Genomic DNA, 15,833 nt, shown 5'->3' with positions numbered 1-15,833 from the left:
AGGGGGTAAACTACAGGTACCAGGATTCTTGGGGTGAAGCCACATGATTTAAGTGAATGGCGTAGATCTGGAGCTTTCGATGTAACAAACGCATGCTGACAGCTATGATTCCCTCCCTATGAACAGCAATAGAAAAATCACATGTAACAAGCAAGCATGCAATAATGTACTTAATTTGTACAATTACAATTTGTATAATGTATGAACATTTCAGAATTCAGCTTTCATTTGTGAAGGAAGAAGGGAGAGGTTTAGCACAAATGACACAAAGTCCTGGTGACGTGATCATATTTTATCGGCCCCGCCCTCAGGAATTTGACAAGAACAAGATCTACTAAAACAAACAATGCTATCGCTATTAGAATACCTTGAAAACTGAGTAAAGTTATGATAGAAGAGCTGGTCAGTGGTTCACCAGTCCAGAATTCCATTGATATCCTAAAACAGACTATTATAACTCTCAATAGAAACCTGGAAGTTAAAACTCTATTCTGATTGAAACTAAAATTTATGCAGAAGATTTCATAGCTCTTTACCACGAAGCTATTACTGTATTTACTTGAATCTAATGCTCACCCTTTTTGGCCAAATTATGCTGCAAAAATCAAGGTGCACATTAGATTCAATGACACATTTACAAATACTTTTTTGTTTGTTTCAAGTTTCTGAAAATTGAAGTGCACATTTGACTCAAGTAAATATGGTATCTTTTCTAGCTAGGAAATCATTGAAGCACACACCGAAGTCAAGTGCTCACAGGAGCTCCCACATTTATTTCAATGGAAGAGGATGGTTCTATGTTTTCCCACCTTTATGTGCACAGAAACATTTCCAACGTTTAAATTAATAAGGATTAAATTCAAAATGTTGCATTCTGATGATTAGGGGGCAGAGAAGCTTTGTGTGCCCTGATTCATGACTGCTGCTGAATATACACACGAAAGCTCATACCAAAATAAAAACTTAGTTGGTCTTTAAGGTGCTACTGAAGGAATTTTTTTATTTTACTTCGACCCAGACCAACACGGCTACCTACCTGTAGCTGAATATACAGTTTGATATTGTTCAAACAACTGCCTGTGGTGAGTTATTATGATTTCCAGTCATTTTTGCTCTGTCGCTTTTTCATTTCCACACAGAGCCTTGGCAGCATTATCTTACCCAGACGGTGACCCCATGCCACTTTTACAGGTATTCAAAGAGTATCATGTTTGAGGCTCCAGTACTCAGCTGGCATCAAATAATATGCAGCACAGACAGCTGCCTAGATACCATTCAGCCACCCCACATAAACAGTGTTATGAACCAGAACTCCGCTTTCCCAACCTTTTAGTCCTCAGTTGTTGCTGCTTTAAAAAGGCCAGCCAGATTGTCATAGAATTACAAGTTCAAGCAATACAATGCCAAATCCAAATGCTCCTTATGTATATATTTACCAATAAAATGGTAAATACATAAGTAACTAATTTACAAACAGGCTTCACTTTAGCACTGATTCCTTACTAATAGTGTAATGTTCAAATCACTTACAGCTAGATCTGGTCTGCAGTCTGATTGATGTGTTGAGATGAACCCCTGAAGCAAATGAATCTGACCGTGTATGACTATTTGACTGGTTTTTATACTAGGTGCAAGCCATAAACGGCAAATATATAAGAGGACTTGACCTCTATCTTGAACAATATAAGCTATTAACAGAACGTGATGTAGAAAATGTGGCAAGTATAGAGAAGAAAACTCAAGTAGGGAAACCATGAAGGCACTTTCACAGAATGAACACAAAATGGTACATTTCTGAACCAGTCATCAGGTTTAGCTCTAATTTGCTCTAACCTAATTCAGCAAATCTCCTAGCAGAGCAATAATAGTGTCTGTAATAGGGCAAAGTACCTGCCTTTGATCTCCCCCCAATGCTTCCTAACATTTTACACATTTGAGAGGTTGCTTAAACTTTGAACTATACCACTGAAAATCTAAGCTAATAATTACTTTTGGCAGACTGTTTTTTAGCAGGTTTTTTTAATTAAAAAAAAACACACCCCACAGTCATTTCATGGTTGAAATAGTTGCCATGCTGTTCCCATTGAGAGATTCTCCTTTTCCTTTCTTGTTGAAAGGAACCCCATGAATTTGTGTCCTTGTTCATTTACATCTCCCAGTTATATTTTGATCAAGAATTTTGTTGCTCGCATCAGTACTCAGATCCTTGTGTAATCAGAAGCCTAGTGTGTTTGGCAGGGAGTCAATGTGTCCCAGCAGTTGGCTGTAAAGCATGTTACTTCCCTCACCTTGGCTGCTGCAGACAGTTCTTATGCCTAAATAGCATTTAGAGATACTGAAGTGCTTTATAGGCAGGTATTAGTTTCTTACAACTAATTGGATGGTACCCAATTAGGAATATGAATGCACCTCCTTTCTAAATACATGCAATTCTTTATTTCGACTCATTTTGTGAGGCACTGTTCTGAACCAGATCTCTGGTTCAAGGGGAAGGGGAAGTGTGCCCTCTGTTATTAAAGCAAACCTCAGAAAAACTGAGGTGTCAAGCTCTCATAACAAAGTTAATGAAACAGAAATGTCCAGATGGCGTATTGGATTATTTAACTTCTTCTGACTTTTCCTTGAGTTGCCAATGCTAAGCATATTCTAATGCAGATTAGGTAACAGCTGGCACCAGTATCTGGCAAACGTGGGCACCTGCCCAGGACTAATTTGCTGTGATTCCTACTTTCCCATTCATTCTCCTTTGCACCTGCTAAGCCATCCGCAGGGAACATGCATCCCTCCATACGTTAATTGACCCCAACTTCCATTAGCCCCAGCCAGAATGGACAATGGTCAGTGATGATGGGACTTGCAGTCCAACAATATTCGAAGATCCACATGTTTCCCATCCCTGCTGTAAGCCCTTGAGTATTGTGAATTAAAAATGGCAGAAATGAATAAGCTGTGTAACAGCTATCTTTTGGGTATGGGGGAAGAATGAAGAGTTTCTACAGAGGGGTATTTTTAAAAATAAATACTAGCAGCATTACAAACCCCAGGAACTGTCCCTGGACAAGACCATTTACAGCCTGATAAAGCATTTTGTTCAAAATGGAAAGGCAAGGCATAAGTACTATTAATAAATAATGAAATGCATTATATGTTATGCATTATAATTATATTAATCTGTTGGTTGGTTGTTTTTGTTTTTACAAAAGAAGCCTCAGAGTGACTCACACAATAAGGAAAAGAATCCTGAAACAATTCAAACAACTATAACTATAGAAAACTAAATGCAAATATTACTAGAATAAGAAAACTACCCGCTCCCAACATAAGATGATCACTCGAATGACAGAAAATAGTGACTTCTATTTTTGATAGGAACACATGTTGTGAAGTCTATCAGTACAAATTCTATTGGGTCAGGTCAGCATTGCTCCTCTAAACCTATCTTGCCCATAGCTTTCCAAATATGGACACAGAAGAGACTAGCCCACAAAAAAAGATTTTCTAGTCTGCCTTCCCATATATGCCTATGTTAGCAATTAGTGGCCTAACAGAAAAGCAACAGTGAAAGTGTCCTTTCCTCATTGTGCTGAGGTGACTCTCACTTGATACAGGCAAACAGGCAAGGGCTGCTTGAAAACCTGCCATAACGTTAAGCGTATTTTCATGTGGCAGAGAAAAGCTAGATTTCGATAATCATAGGACTAAACGCCTCTGCTGGAATGTTCTGTTCCATAATAGTCTAGCAATAGTTTTCAGCTACCGTAGCCTGTCTAGGAGAGAATGAGGGAGCAAGGGAGAGAGTGGGGAAAGTGTAACAGTTCCTGTCCTATCAAGCACAAAGCTGTTATTTCAGGACTCTGATGGATGTCAAAAGCAGAGCTGCAACCAATTTTGCCTAAAGCAAAATTTGAGTAGAATTTGGAGGTTTTGGTCTCTGGTGGCATGTCCAGGGAATCTCAAGGGGGGGGCAAAAGAATACAAATAAGAGTTTCAATAAAACTAGAGGATTTCTGGAGCAGAGAAAGCTCTGCTCAGTGTTTACTAAAGTGCTCACTTCTTCCTACATCCTCTGCAAAAAGTCACCTCCATTCTCCCTGTCACATTCGCAACAGATCTTTTTCTGGCCTCATCACACTGTACAAGCACAGCAAGAAGACAGAGACATATTTTAATGGTTATTTTACTGGGTATTACCAAGGTGAGTGCTCTAAATGGCAAGTGCATTTCATACATGATTTTAAAATCCATACTAGGTGTAGCACCAATTACAACACTGTGAATGAGCTAATTTTAGATGCAAGCCCAATCCTGAACACCCCCATGCCTCACAGTCTCCATGCAGTAATCTGCTGCCAGTATTTTAGAAGTATTTCCTACAGAAAGTCCCCATATTTTCATTATACCAAAGCACATGAAAATGCATGTCTGGGAAATAAAATTTATCTTCCTCTTCAGATATAAGGAAGTAAACACCCCTTGACAACTTTTATCCTTTTATCCTGGGTATATTTATACTTTGTTCTTAGGGAAAAATGAACATATTGATAATGTAGCAAAAGTGTTTGCTCTGCATAATTTGCTGTAATGTGTGTGAAGAATGTGAGAGAAGCTTGCCATTTAACACAATCTTATTCACTTTGGGAGGATGAGGAATCTACATTTCTTTAGGATTTTCATAAGCACAAAGGATGAAACATGCATTCTCTCAAACCCAAGAGCATACAATCATTCACAGCTGGGTTCAACAGAAGCACACCTGTTTTCCAGGAAGGAATCTATGAGCCATGGAAGCAAGCATAATAGTTGCTAAATCTCAATTCATATCCAATACCCAAGACTTGGTGGTGAAACAGAATAGAGCAGAAATCTAGAATTCCAAATTAGTTCATTGGTTTTGCCATGTTAAAATATACCATGATTTAGAAAGATTGTCCCATGACCTGGAGGGCATTTGTAACTTAAGGAGAGCATTCACAGCTATTCACTTTCAAGCCATGTCTATCATGGAGCTGGAGGCTGAGAAACCAAAGTTGCTTCTGCTCTCATCAAATAACCTGTGTTCATGCAGTTCCAGTACAGAAATTAAATGTCTCTTTAATTTTAATCCCAGCCACAGTTACTGCTTTGCATTGTCAACAGGGTTGCTTTATGTTGTTACATCACCAGTCGATACAGAACAAGACTCTGAGGTTCATGGGTTTGAGCCCCACATTGCACAAAAGATTCCTGCCTTGCAGGGGATTCGAACTAGAGGATCCTCACGGTCCCTTCCAATTCTATGATTCTATAATCCAAAATTAGCCTTCAATCAAGTAGCAATTATAGCTTTTTCAAATAGCTGCTACATTTCAAAACAATTTCTGTATAGCTAATATGATACACTGTCAAAAAAAACCTCTTCTTCATATGGTACACAAACATTCTATGCAATAACTCTTGCTTATTTTATTTTGCTAATGTATTTTATTATGTTTTATTTGTTATTTTATTTGGCTTGGACAAAGAATACACATAAAGCATACATATTTGTGTCTAAGAAGAGGACATTTGTGAGCAGTACAGCATCTTCCTAAGTAGGAGAAACTGCACACTGCACACCTTCTCTCTCCAGTGGCTGGTTCTGAATGTTACAGTGCAGTTTCTCGAAACAAAATGCAAACTATTTTTTTGAAAGAATTTGTCTTTGAATTTCACACTTGCCTAGTCACTTGGCTTTAGCCCTCTTTCATATGAATGCTGCACAGCAAAGTGGCTGACTAATTTGTGTTAATTAGCAATGCATGAAAGAATGAAGACACTTACCCGAATCATCATAACTGCACATCTAATGTCATGAATTGTGTCATAGACCTTCTTGGAGATGTCAACAAACTGATTGTCATCAAACAGATGAATTGTATTCCTGCTTATCTTTTCCAATGCAGTGTTGACTTGACCAATAAACTCTGGAATCACTGTTAAATCAAGTTAAAAAGAGAGAATATTAAAGGCAATTGTAGAATGTCTTCTTAGCCATTAACTTTCAGTTTTGAGAAATCCCATGTATTTGTTTTGTTGTTTTTTTAAAAAAAGCTTTTGGGGACAATAGTGGAAAGGAAAAAGAAAATGGAATGTAGACACCTAGGTTAATAATAATGGAACATATTAAAATTCCATTTGCCCACCAGTAAAGGCTTTTAAAGGGGTGGGGATTAATTGTTGATTCACATGATTGCTCCGTGCATCATACCCAGTGGGAATCTCCCAGAATTTGCTGTACTTCGGCTCCCTGCTCATGTTTTTTATTAGTCCAGGACACAGTAGAGAAAGAAAATGTTTAGACAGAAGGGAGAGAAAATAAATAAATGGTCAGTAACAATACAAGAATCAGTTCCTGCATTTACCATCTTGTTTATTTCCTTTCACTTACTCCCCCCCCCAAAAAAAGTTGGGTTCACATGGAGAATTTTTTGTTTGTGTCATATTTCCAAGGGCTGGCTTTGTCTGGCAACCTCTCTTTGTCCTGCTCTGGACGAAGGGCACAAGAGCTCAGAATACTTTACCAGGTTTGATGCCTGAGCTCAGTTTCAGGGACATTGCTCTATCGATTTAGTCTGAGGCACACGAGCACTAAGGGATTGTATAATAAGAACCAGGAACCAGGAACCAGTACACATCTATTATGAAGGGAAGGGTCAGGAATACCGGTACATCTACATGTACGTACATACGTACATATTTATACATACCCCACCCTTCCCGGTTTAAAAACCGGGTTCAGGGCGGCTAATAGCAAATATGAAACATTGATTAAAATGTGACTTAAAAGTAGCATAAAGCAGCATAGAATAAAACATAAAAAGCAGCATCAATATCAATAAAATTCAGAAATTCAGGGGCCATTTTTTTGGGGGGGGGGGAGGAACCCAGTCAGTAGACATCGAATGATCACCAGGGCTAACTGGCCAAGTTGATCCTACTAGGGCCAGCAAGGATGTGTGTGAATAAGAATTTAAATGTGGGGTCCCAGAGAGAGTTTCTTCATAGAAGAGGAAATAGAGGATCAGGCTAATTCAAACTGAAGACCAGGCGGAATAGCTTCCTGCGGAAGGAGATCAAATCCTCCAGGGCCCTAGTCTCGTGGGACAGAGCATTCCAACAGGTCGGAGCTGTTACTGGAAAAGCCCTGGCGCTGGTGGAGGATAGTCTGGCTTCCTTAGGGCCCGGGACCTTTAAGCTATTATTATTCATGGACCTTAGGGTCCTCTGAGGGACATACCAGGAGAGGCAGTCCCATAAGTACAAGGGTCCTGGGCCGCATATAAACTCTCTCTAATCAAGCTCTAACCTGCATTTTGCAACCTGCTTTTGTAGATGCCTTATGAATGTACAAACTGCACGCATGCAAGGACCAGACAGACAATCAGATGAACATATGAAGATTACAAAAAGGACAGTGTGCACAATCCTGACATTATCCTTCATGTGTTCGCTTAGTCACCTGAAAAGGGCTAATATGCTCTGCCTTTTGTATTCTGTACCTCTCAAAAGCATGGAGGCGGCAAAATTCATCCCTCATAATGAAGGGAGAGATTTGCCAATTGTGTTATTGAGCTAAATCTGATCATATAGTTTGCATTGTATAATTATGATTGTATGGCTTAGCCCCCCCCCCATATCCCTGGGATGCTTTCCTCCTAAAATGCTTCTTAAAATGCTTTCCTCTTTGCCTCTCTGTGTGCCAAAGTGTAATGTAAGCAAAAGGAACAGTGAGACAGCTTCCTATCAAGGCCGAATAAGCTGGCCTTGTCTGGAACACAGAATGAGGGGCAGAGAGAGGCTTATCAGCGGATGAGGCATTGCCTCTTGACACATAAACTAGTCTTACTGAAGGCTTTGTTGAGTCAGCATGTGTTTACAAGAAGGACCGGACACAGGAAGATCCATATATGTACTTGTAACCTATGACCCTCTTGCGTGCGCACACTCACAGAGTGGATTCCTGAGGAGGGAGGGAGGAGCCCAAGAAGTGTATAAGAATCTTTGCAGATTTGTCTTTCTTTACTCTTGTCGTGAAGGTGATCACCAAGAGTCTCTTAAATTTAAGAATTAAATTCTTTCTCTGGATTCAACCCTCGGTGTCGTTGTTGACTGTCTCTGTCCCTGCCTGGGTGCAACTTAAGGACCCTTATTAGCAAATAAGGCTACAATCCTACTAATTAATTTCCATGCTGACTGTAAAATAAAAGGGTGTGCACCACAACAAAATTAACTGCATTTTCCTCCAATGATCGATTTTGTATTCAAATAATTTATAACGGCTAAGCAATGCTATAAGTGCAATAGACCACATAGCTAAAACATTGGCATTGCTACCATTAGCTAAAGTTATGGACTTTTTATCCCACAGGGCTTCCCCATGGAAAGTCTCAGAATGGAGTCATATCTTAAGACTTATCAAAAACGTAAAACGTGAAGAAACTTTCTGTGTAAAAGCTCAGCCATGAGCTCTTTCTTTGAATTTCATTTTTTAAGGAGTTTTAAGTACCCATGAGTTAGGAGGTGCTCTGCCAAAAGCATGGAAAGTCTTTAGCATGAATCGTGGGGCAATCTTTGATTTGTAAAAGGTCACATGAGCATCCGTATCCAAAGCTGGTCCTAACTGATTAGCATTTGACCTTCTGGAGACCTCAATGGAAAGCACTTTAATGTTCTCTGTGTGTCTTAAGAGGGATCTTACTAAAATATTACACAGGCTATTTAGCTAGCGTAAGTTTAACTGTGTGCTATTATAATTATAACCGTCACTGTGGCTCTTCATTTTATTGTACCTTTTCCTAACTAGCTGGTGTATAGGCACTCTAGCCCAGTAAAAAAAAACTTAAAAGTATATATTGATTGAATGATACCACAGATCAGTTACCACCTATCCACTACAAAAACAACCCTGACATTAATAAGATACAAGGAGAAAAAGTAATATTACTTTCCGTCAAAACTCAGTAAATGAAATTGTCACTGCAAATAAGCCTTTTTTCAACTCCTAAATGGTTGAGTTCTTATGGTGGATTTGTACAATTCACAAGCAGAAATGACTATTTGGTTAAGAAATCTGGTGTGCAAAGGAATAAGAACTGGGTATCAACTCCTCCTCCCTTCTTTTTCTGTGTTGTCCCTTTATATTCAAGCCTCATTTACAAAAAAAAAATTCTGGTGAAAGAGTGGGACTTCAGATGTGCTTGTGCAACATGTGAACATTCCAACATCCCTAAAGCATCATCTCTTGTTGAAAGAGATTCAAGGAACATAAAGAACCTTGATACTAGGAACCTAAGGCCCATGAGGCATACCATTCAAAAAAATATTAAATACTGTATTCTACCAAGTATACGAAAGAGGAAAAAGATAAATGGATATAGTTCAATATTCCAGATATTAAACAGAATTTTTAACCCAGAATATATAAAGTACTTAACTTGACAAGACATTTGCACCCTCAGATCTCAGATCACACCAGTTGGTCCTAATACATTTTAACGCTTGGCACATAAACTGATCATATATTAAGCATGCCAAGGAGCCCAAGGCAAATTTCCATTTCAAATACAGGTGAACTGAGTTTCTTATCTTAAGCTTTCACATTCCGATTTTCAATGCTATCTATAATTGAAGGAGTCACATTTTTGAGTTTTGATTGTTGGCTTTGATTTGTTACATATTTTGAAAACCTATGCTTTCTGCATGCAGGCCAGGCAGATCACGACACTAGTGTTTCTGTTGCCAGCTACATTGTTTGCCATGGGGAATTCAGATTGAACTCAGGGGTCAGCAAGCTTTTTCAACTGTGGGCCGGTCCACTGTCCTTCAGACCTTGCGGGGGGGGCAGACTATATTTTTTGGGGGGGAATGAACGAATTCCTATGCCCCACAAATAACCCAGAGATGCATTTTAAATAAAAGGACACATTCTACTCATATAAAAACATGCTGATTCCCGGACCGTCCGCGGGCTGGATTTAGAAGGTGATTGGGTCGCATCTGGCCCACGGGCCTTAGTTTGGGACCCCCTGATTTAACTGTTCTGATTATGAAAATGGATTCCCATTAGAAGTACTATAAGTCTACTAACAGTGATAGACAAAGGGTAAATATTTTGTCCACACACAAATCTTAGGAGCCAGCAATTTTTTCAATTGAGATGAAAGCACAAGTAACAGGACAGCTTGGAACTTGCTTTTCTTAGTATATTCTGGTTTTTGCCACAGCCTACCCCACTGCCATTCTTTTAGGCAATTATTAGTTAGTAAGTTCCAGGACTCAAGCAACATAGAAATAACTTTAAAAGTCCTCCAGAGAGTAGCTGCTGAATGTTATTACTCAATGGAGTGGGGGGGGGAGGAAATGGCAGACACAACAGGACTTAAACCTCTCATTGTGGTATAAGAATATGTGGACTCTGACTATTACAGAGAAAGTAACACACAAACTGTGTGTTTTTAAGGGTAAGGAAGACCCAGAATATTTTGACGCCATTTGGTGGGATTTCATTTATTACGTGTCAAAATCAGATACACAAAACTCTTTGCCCAGCAAATCTCCACTGCCCCTAGCCATAACAGATAATTCATATGAAAAATGGAGAGAGAAAGAGAGAGAAAAGAGTGATACAAAAGGCTTATCCACACTTGCCACTCCTCTGCATTTTCCAGACACTGTCCACACTTTAAACCTCCAGTCCAACCAGCTACTTGAAGCTGATGGCAATCAGCAGGAAACCTGAGCTGCCATTTGCTGCACTTCAGCTTTAAAGAGCAGGTTTTTGTGGGGAAAGTTCTGGGGCAAAAAAAGAAGTGCCTGATCACAGAGCTTTACAGTGTGGACCTGTAACTGGAAAGAGCAGGGTAAAAAGCAAGTGTGGATAAACCCATAATTTGAATATTTTTATTTAACAAAGGCATTTCTAGATTTTTTTCTGTACAATACACTAATAGTTGATGAAAATCCTCACTTTTATACACTGTCACAGATTATATAAAGCTTGACAACACCTATATCCATTAGCAAAAAAAGGTATTTAACCAAATTGCATCTCTTCTTTTTTAAAAATTTCCAGCTCTAAATGATTTGGCCCAATGCACATAAACATAAGTTGCAAAACTTACCAAATGCCAAAAAAAATTAACAAGTGTCTACATTTGAGGTTTCCTGTGGAAGGTCCATGATGCTAAATGCAAACAAGAGATCTTATCATGGTACTATCACATTGCTAGGCACTTAATTTAATAAAAAATAATAGTGACCTTAAGTATTCTAAGACCAGAGGGCCACATAGAAAAAGTATCTGAAGAAGTGTATGTATCTGAAGAAGTGTGCATGCACACAAAAGCTCATACCAATAACAAACTTAGTTGGTCTCTAAGGTGCTACTGGAAGGATTTTTTTAATTATTTTATAGAAAAGAAATAACTTATTTTCTTTCACAGGAAAATAGCTCTTTGAACCATCAAAATGTTTTGTAACTTCAAAGCTGTATTTCTTAATTAGGTGTTCTTGAAAATAGTGAGATTCCCCCCCCCCCTTGACCCTCTCAAAATCTAAGTTTTCTAAAGCCATTTAAATCTTTGAGGCCTTATCCCAAAGGTAATCATCATGGATTTCTGTGGATTTTAAAGGAAGGCTGAAAAGTCACCGAGTCCCACAAATTCATCTTATACATGTTATTAGAAGCAAGCTTTGATTTCAAAGCAGGGTAGAGATAGATTTTAGGATAGGCAGAAAGCTGTCACTCCTCCGTGCCTCCTTCTCCTTTCTTTATGGTAACATCTAGTCTAACACAATGTATGATGTGATGTCATCATACTGTGCATATCCTTGCACCACTACCAATGACTAAATATGTGAAGTGGGCATGGTGATATCACACCACAGGATGAAGTTATGTCACACGTCGTGCTATTCTGTATGTTGTCAGGAAGAAGGGAAAAATATATATGGCTTGCTGGGACTGAGAGGAGTTGTAATTCAGTTGTAGCTCAATAAAAATGGTTCAATCTGTGGAATTGTCAGAGGTCTTTATGCTGGCTAATAGCAGAAAATTAATTTTGGGATTGTTGGAGAGGTGGTTCCCTTCAGTTCACGTGTTCCAAAAAATCCTGAACTGTATACTAGTTTACACTAGTGCACAGTCTAAAATAAATTGACGTGTTGGTAAATTCTTATTACTCCACAAACAACGCTTTTGGAAATTAAGACTTAAATGTGTCTCCAATTTCTAGCTGAGAAAAAACTCCAAATATCAAAGTCTTGGAAAGCACTGGTGTATCTGCTATGTAAATAATTCTAATAGAAAAGATAATATAACCTTCTAATGTAAGAGGTGTACCTTCTAATGTAACCTTCTAATGTACACACACACACACACACACACACACACACACACACACGTATTGGCCAAAATGTTTTCAGTGCAGTTGGGTCATCATTCATAATATGCACAAATAATTCCAGGGCAAGTTATTAACAGTACAGTAGAATCCATGATGAGCAGTAGAGAAATGATCTGTTCAAATATAGATGAAAATGAAACAACAAAGAAGAGAAAAAGAATGACCGTATTAATGCGATAGAAAACTATTTTGGCTCTTTAAAGAAGCTTGAACTGTATGACACAGGCAATCTCTGCATATCACAGAAATCTAAGCTTCTTTGCAATTAGTTCTTGCAATACAGTACAGAAAAGGGAAAGATTAAGTTGTTTCAAAATTTTGTTACACGGTGGCATAGACATTCTGTAATGTTTCTGTAATTAAATGTCATTGGTTTCACATTTTCTACAATATCACAAGAGACAGCTCATAAGGACATCCATAAGTGGGGGGCTAACCAGATCTGCCACAACATGCTTTTGATATCTGCTCTACATCTTAGACCCTCATTGTTCATATTTATTCATAAATTATAGAATAGCAAGCTTGAAGGCTAAAGTCAAAAAGGCTGGTTAAAATATGATTCCAGGCACAATGGGAAGGAGGGTGCAGAACCTGCAATAACATACTTCCCTTTTGGTATTTTTTTTAAAAAATATTATTTTATTAATTTTCCAAAAACAAAAAATAAACATATTCAAACGCAGAAAAAAAGAGTTGACTTTCCCCTATTCCCTTCCCTGGTTCCATTGTTTATCATCATACTGCATGTCCATTTTAAATTATAAAATCATTAAAATTACTTATTGTCCAGTCATAATGTCTTTACAAGTCTTTTTAATCCTTTGGTAATTTTTAATGTGAGACAGAGTGTGAAGTACATAACAGGAAAATATCTGGTTAAATGCCACCTCAGCCACAAATTCACCCAGTGGCTTTAGCCAAGATTCTGTTGTCTCAGCTGCACCACCTCTACCTGCAAAATGGTGATAGCAATACTGACCTGTTTTATGAGAGGCTTTTTGAACATTTATAATGTGGTACATACATGCTAAATATCCTGTGGGATTTGCAGGCCAATTCTAAACATGTTTGCTCTGCGGTCCCAACCAGCAATCACGTGTGCCTAGGCCTTTAGCCTTAATTTAAGCATCTCATTAGAAAGCACCCCCACCCTAAGGCCTTGATTTACACCAGTGTTTCCCAACCTTGTGCCTCCAGCTGTTTTCGGACTAAATTCCCATCATTCCTGACCACTGGTCTTGCTAGCTAGGGATGATGGGAGTTGTAGTCCCAAAACATCTGGAGGCACAAGGTTGGGAAACACTGATTTACACAACTTCTAACACATTACCTGCAGCAGTGGATGGCAGGGTGGGGCTGCAGCGCTCACCTGATCTCTCTTGACTGTTACAGCAAACCAGGATGGAGAGGAAGAGAAAGGGCACAGGGGTGACAAGGTCATTTTGGCGTAAAGACACTGGTAGGAGGGCTGCATTGGTTTCACTCTGCACCTTGCTGGAGATCAGGTGAGTGGCACAGTCACACCATGATCCGATGCAGTTTCTCTGGCCTTCATCCCACCCTACATTCAGAGGAAGCAATGGACAGCGAGGAGACACCTCTCAGAGAGTTGTTATTTATTCCCTACTACAGAACTTGCTACAGGTCGGAAGAAATTGCTTTGCCCAACTCCCCAGACTCAGAAAACACTCTCTCAATGCAATCCCTATCACCTCCATGTCACAGGAGCCAACAGCTGCAGAATCAGGCAATAAACCCATAAACGCTTACTGGATTTTTGTAAAGTAAAAGTTCAGGTTATACAACATAAACGATAGAAAATGGTTTTAGAATCTATCAAGAACATCTCCTGAGGCTTAAAACTGAGATTGATTCAGCAAAAATTAATGTTTCAAGTATTATCTAATACAGATAGATGCTGAAGGTGTAATGCTGGAAATGGCTCATTGAGACATGTGATTTAGAAGAGAATTCATGGAGGTAAAGGTTCTCAAGGGCTACTAGCCTTGATGGCTGTGTTCTGCCTCCATAGTTGGGGGCAGTATTCATCCAAATATCAGTTAACAGAAGTCACAGGAAAAGAAAATGCTCTTACATTTGGGTCCTGCTTGCGGGCTTCCCATAGGCATCTAGATGGCTTCTGAGAAAACAAGATGCTAAACTAGATGGGCCACCGACCTGATCCAGGAGCTGTTCTTATGTTCCAATGATATGGGTATGTCGAATGATACAAACAACAACTTCAGACCAAAATGAATGTCTCAATTGTACTGCTGAAACCCTTGATATTTGTAGACTATCGTGTACCTTTGAATTGCTACTTTCTGTTTTAAATGTATGAGACAGGGAGTTGTGGCCATCCTGTCCACATAACGCTATTGCCCACCCTAAAAAGAGAATGACAGGCTGAGACCAAACCCACTTGCATATGCTGTCCTCAGTGAGGAAGAGATGGTGCCCAAGTGTTCATGTTGCTGATGCTGCCTGTCTGAAGGAGAGTGGGCCATTTTAACCTTATGCTGACACTGTCTTCTTGAAGAGGAGAGACATGCCATTGTGACCTCAGGCTGATGCTGTCTGCCTGGACAACATTGGCCTCTAACTACACACTCCCGTCCATTTCCTTGACAAATATACCCTTTGTACCCAGGACCACATAGGAATTAAATATTTTTTTACTCCCATCCTGTCATGTGCATGCTTTTCTTCCCAAGGGTTACCAAAGCTTTCTACGACATGGGTGAATGCTGGCAAACCTGTGTGCTGTGTTTGCCTGCTGTGCTATGTTCTCATACTGCCTGCCAATCATCTCTCAAATCAATGAGAGCAGCTGAAGAGTGAGCAGCCAACCTGTGGGGATGAGAAAACATCAGAAAACTAGCTCAAGAAGGTCTGTTGTCATTCCTACAGGGAAGAGAGATCTGAAACTAAATGGAGAATGGAAACTAATTTTTTTTTATATAAAAAAGACTAAACTGGAACTTTAATACCTCCTACACATCCTAGTCCACATGATGTGTATTCCATATTGAATTTATATATAATGTGGCAGTTCATAATTAAGAATACTTTTGCATAGCGTTGGTTTACTTCATTTTAAAAAGATATAATGGGAATTGTTTTTCAAAGGAAAAAATTGCATTAAAGTAAATGGAACTGAAGCTATGTTAAGAACATTTTTGCCTTTCATTATCTCAGCAGAATGAATCAGGAGGACAGTAATAAAGATAGGAAAATATTTAACCGGAATGGAGAAATGTTACAAATAATGATATTTCAGTATAAAGGCTGTGAGCTAGATTTAGTCTGCACGTTTAGAACAAAGAGAATAATGTAGCTATATTGAAAAGAACATTTACAGAATAGACTTAATAGCACAATCATATTTATTTTTTAGATGTGTATCAC

The 15,833-nt window shown here is 38.9% G+C and overlaps 1 protein-coding gene across 1 annotated transcript in view; it reads right to left on the bottom strand.

Moving 5' to 3' along the window:
- Positions 1-15,833, bottom strand: part of CTNNA3 (catenin alpha 3) — a 550,231-nt gene that overhangs the window by 94,364 nt on the left and 440,034 nt on the right. The window contains exon 13 of the mRNA XM_035137674.2: positions 5,800-5,951. Coding sequence (XP_034993565.2) covers positions 5,800-5,951 — 152 coding nt within the window. The remainder of the gene's footprint in view (positions 1-5,799; positions 5,952-15,833) is intronic.

The sequence above is a fragment of the Zootoca vivipara genome, chromosome 5 (genome assembly GCF_963506605.1).
Source record: "Zootoca vivipara chromosome 5, rZooViv1.1, whole genome shotgun sequence".
Lineage (NCBI taxonomy): Eukaryota > Metazoa > Chordata > Lepidosauria > Squamata > Lacertidae > Zootoca > Zootoca vivipara.
The sequence above is the reverse complement of the archived record's forward strand: the minus strand, read 5'-3'. Positions and strand labels throughout refer to the sequence as shown.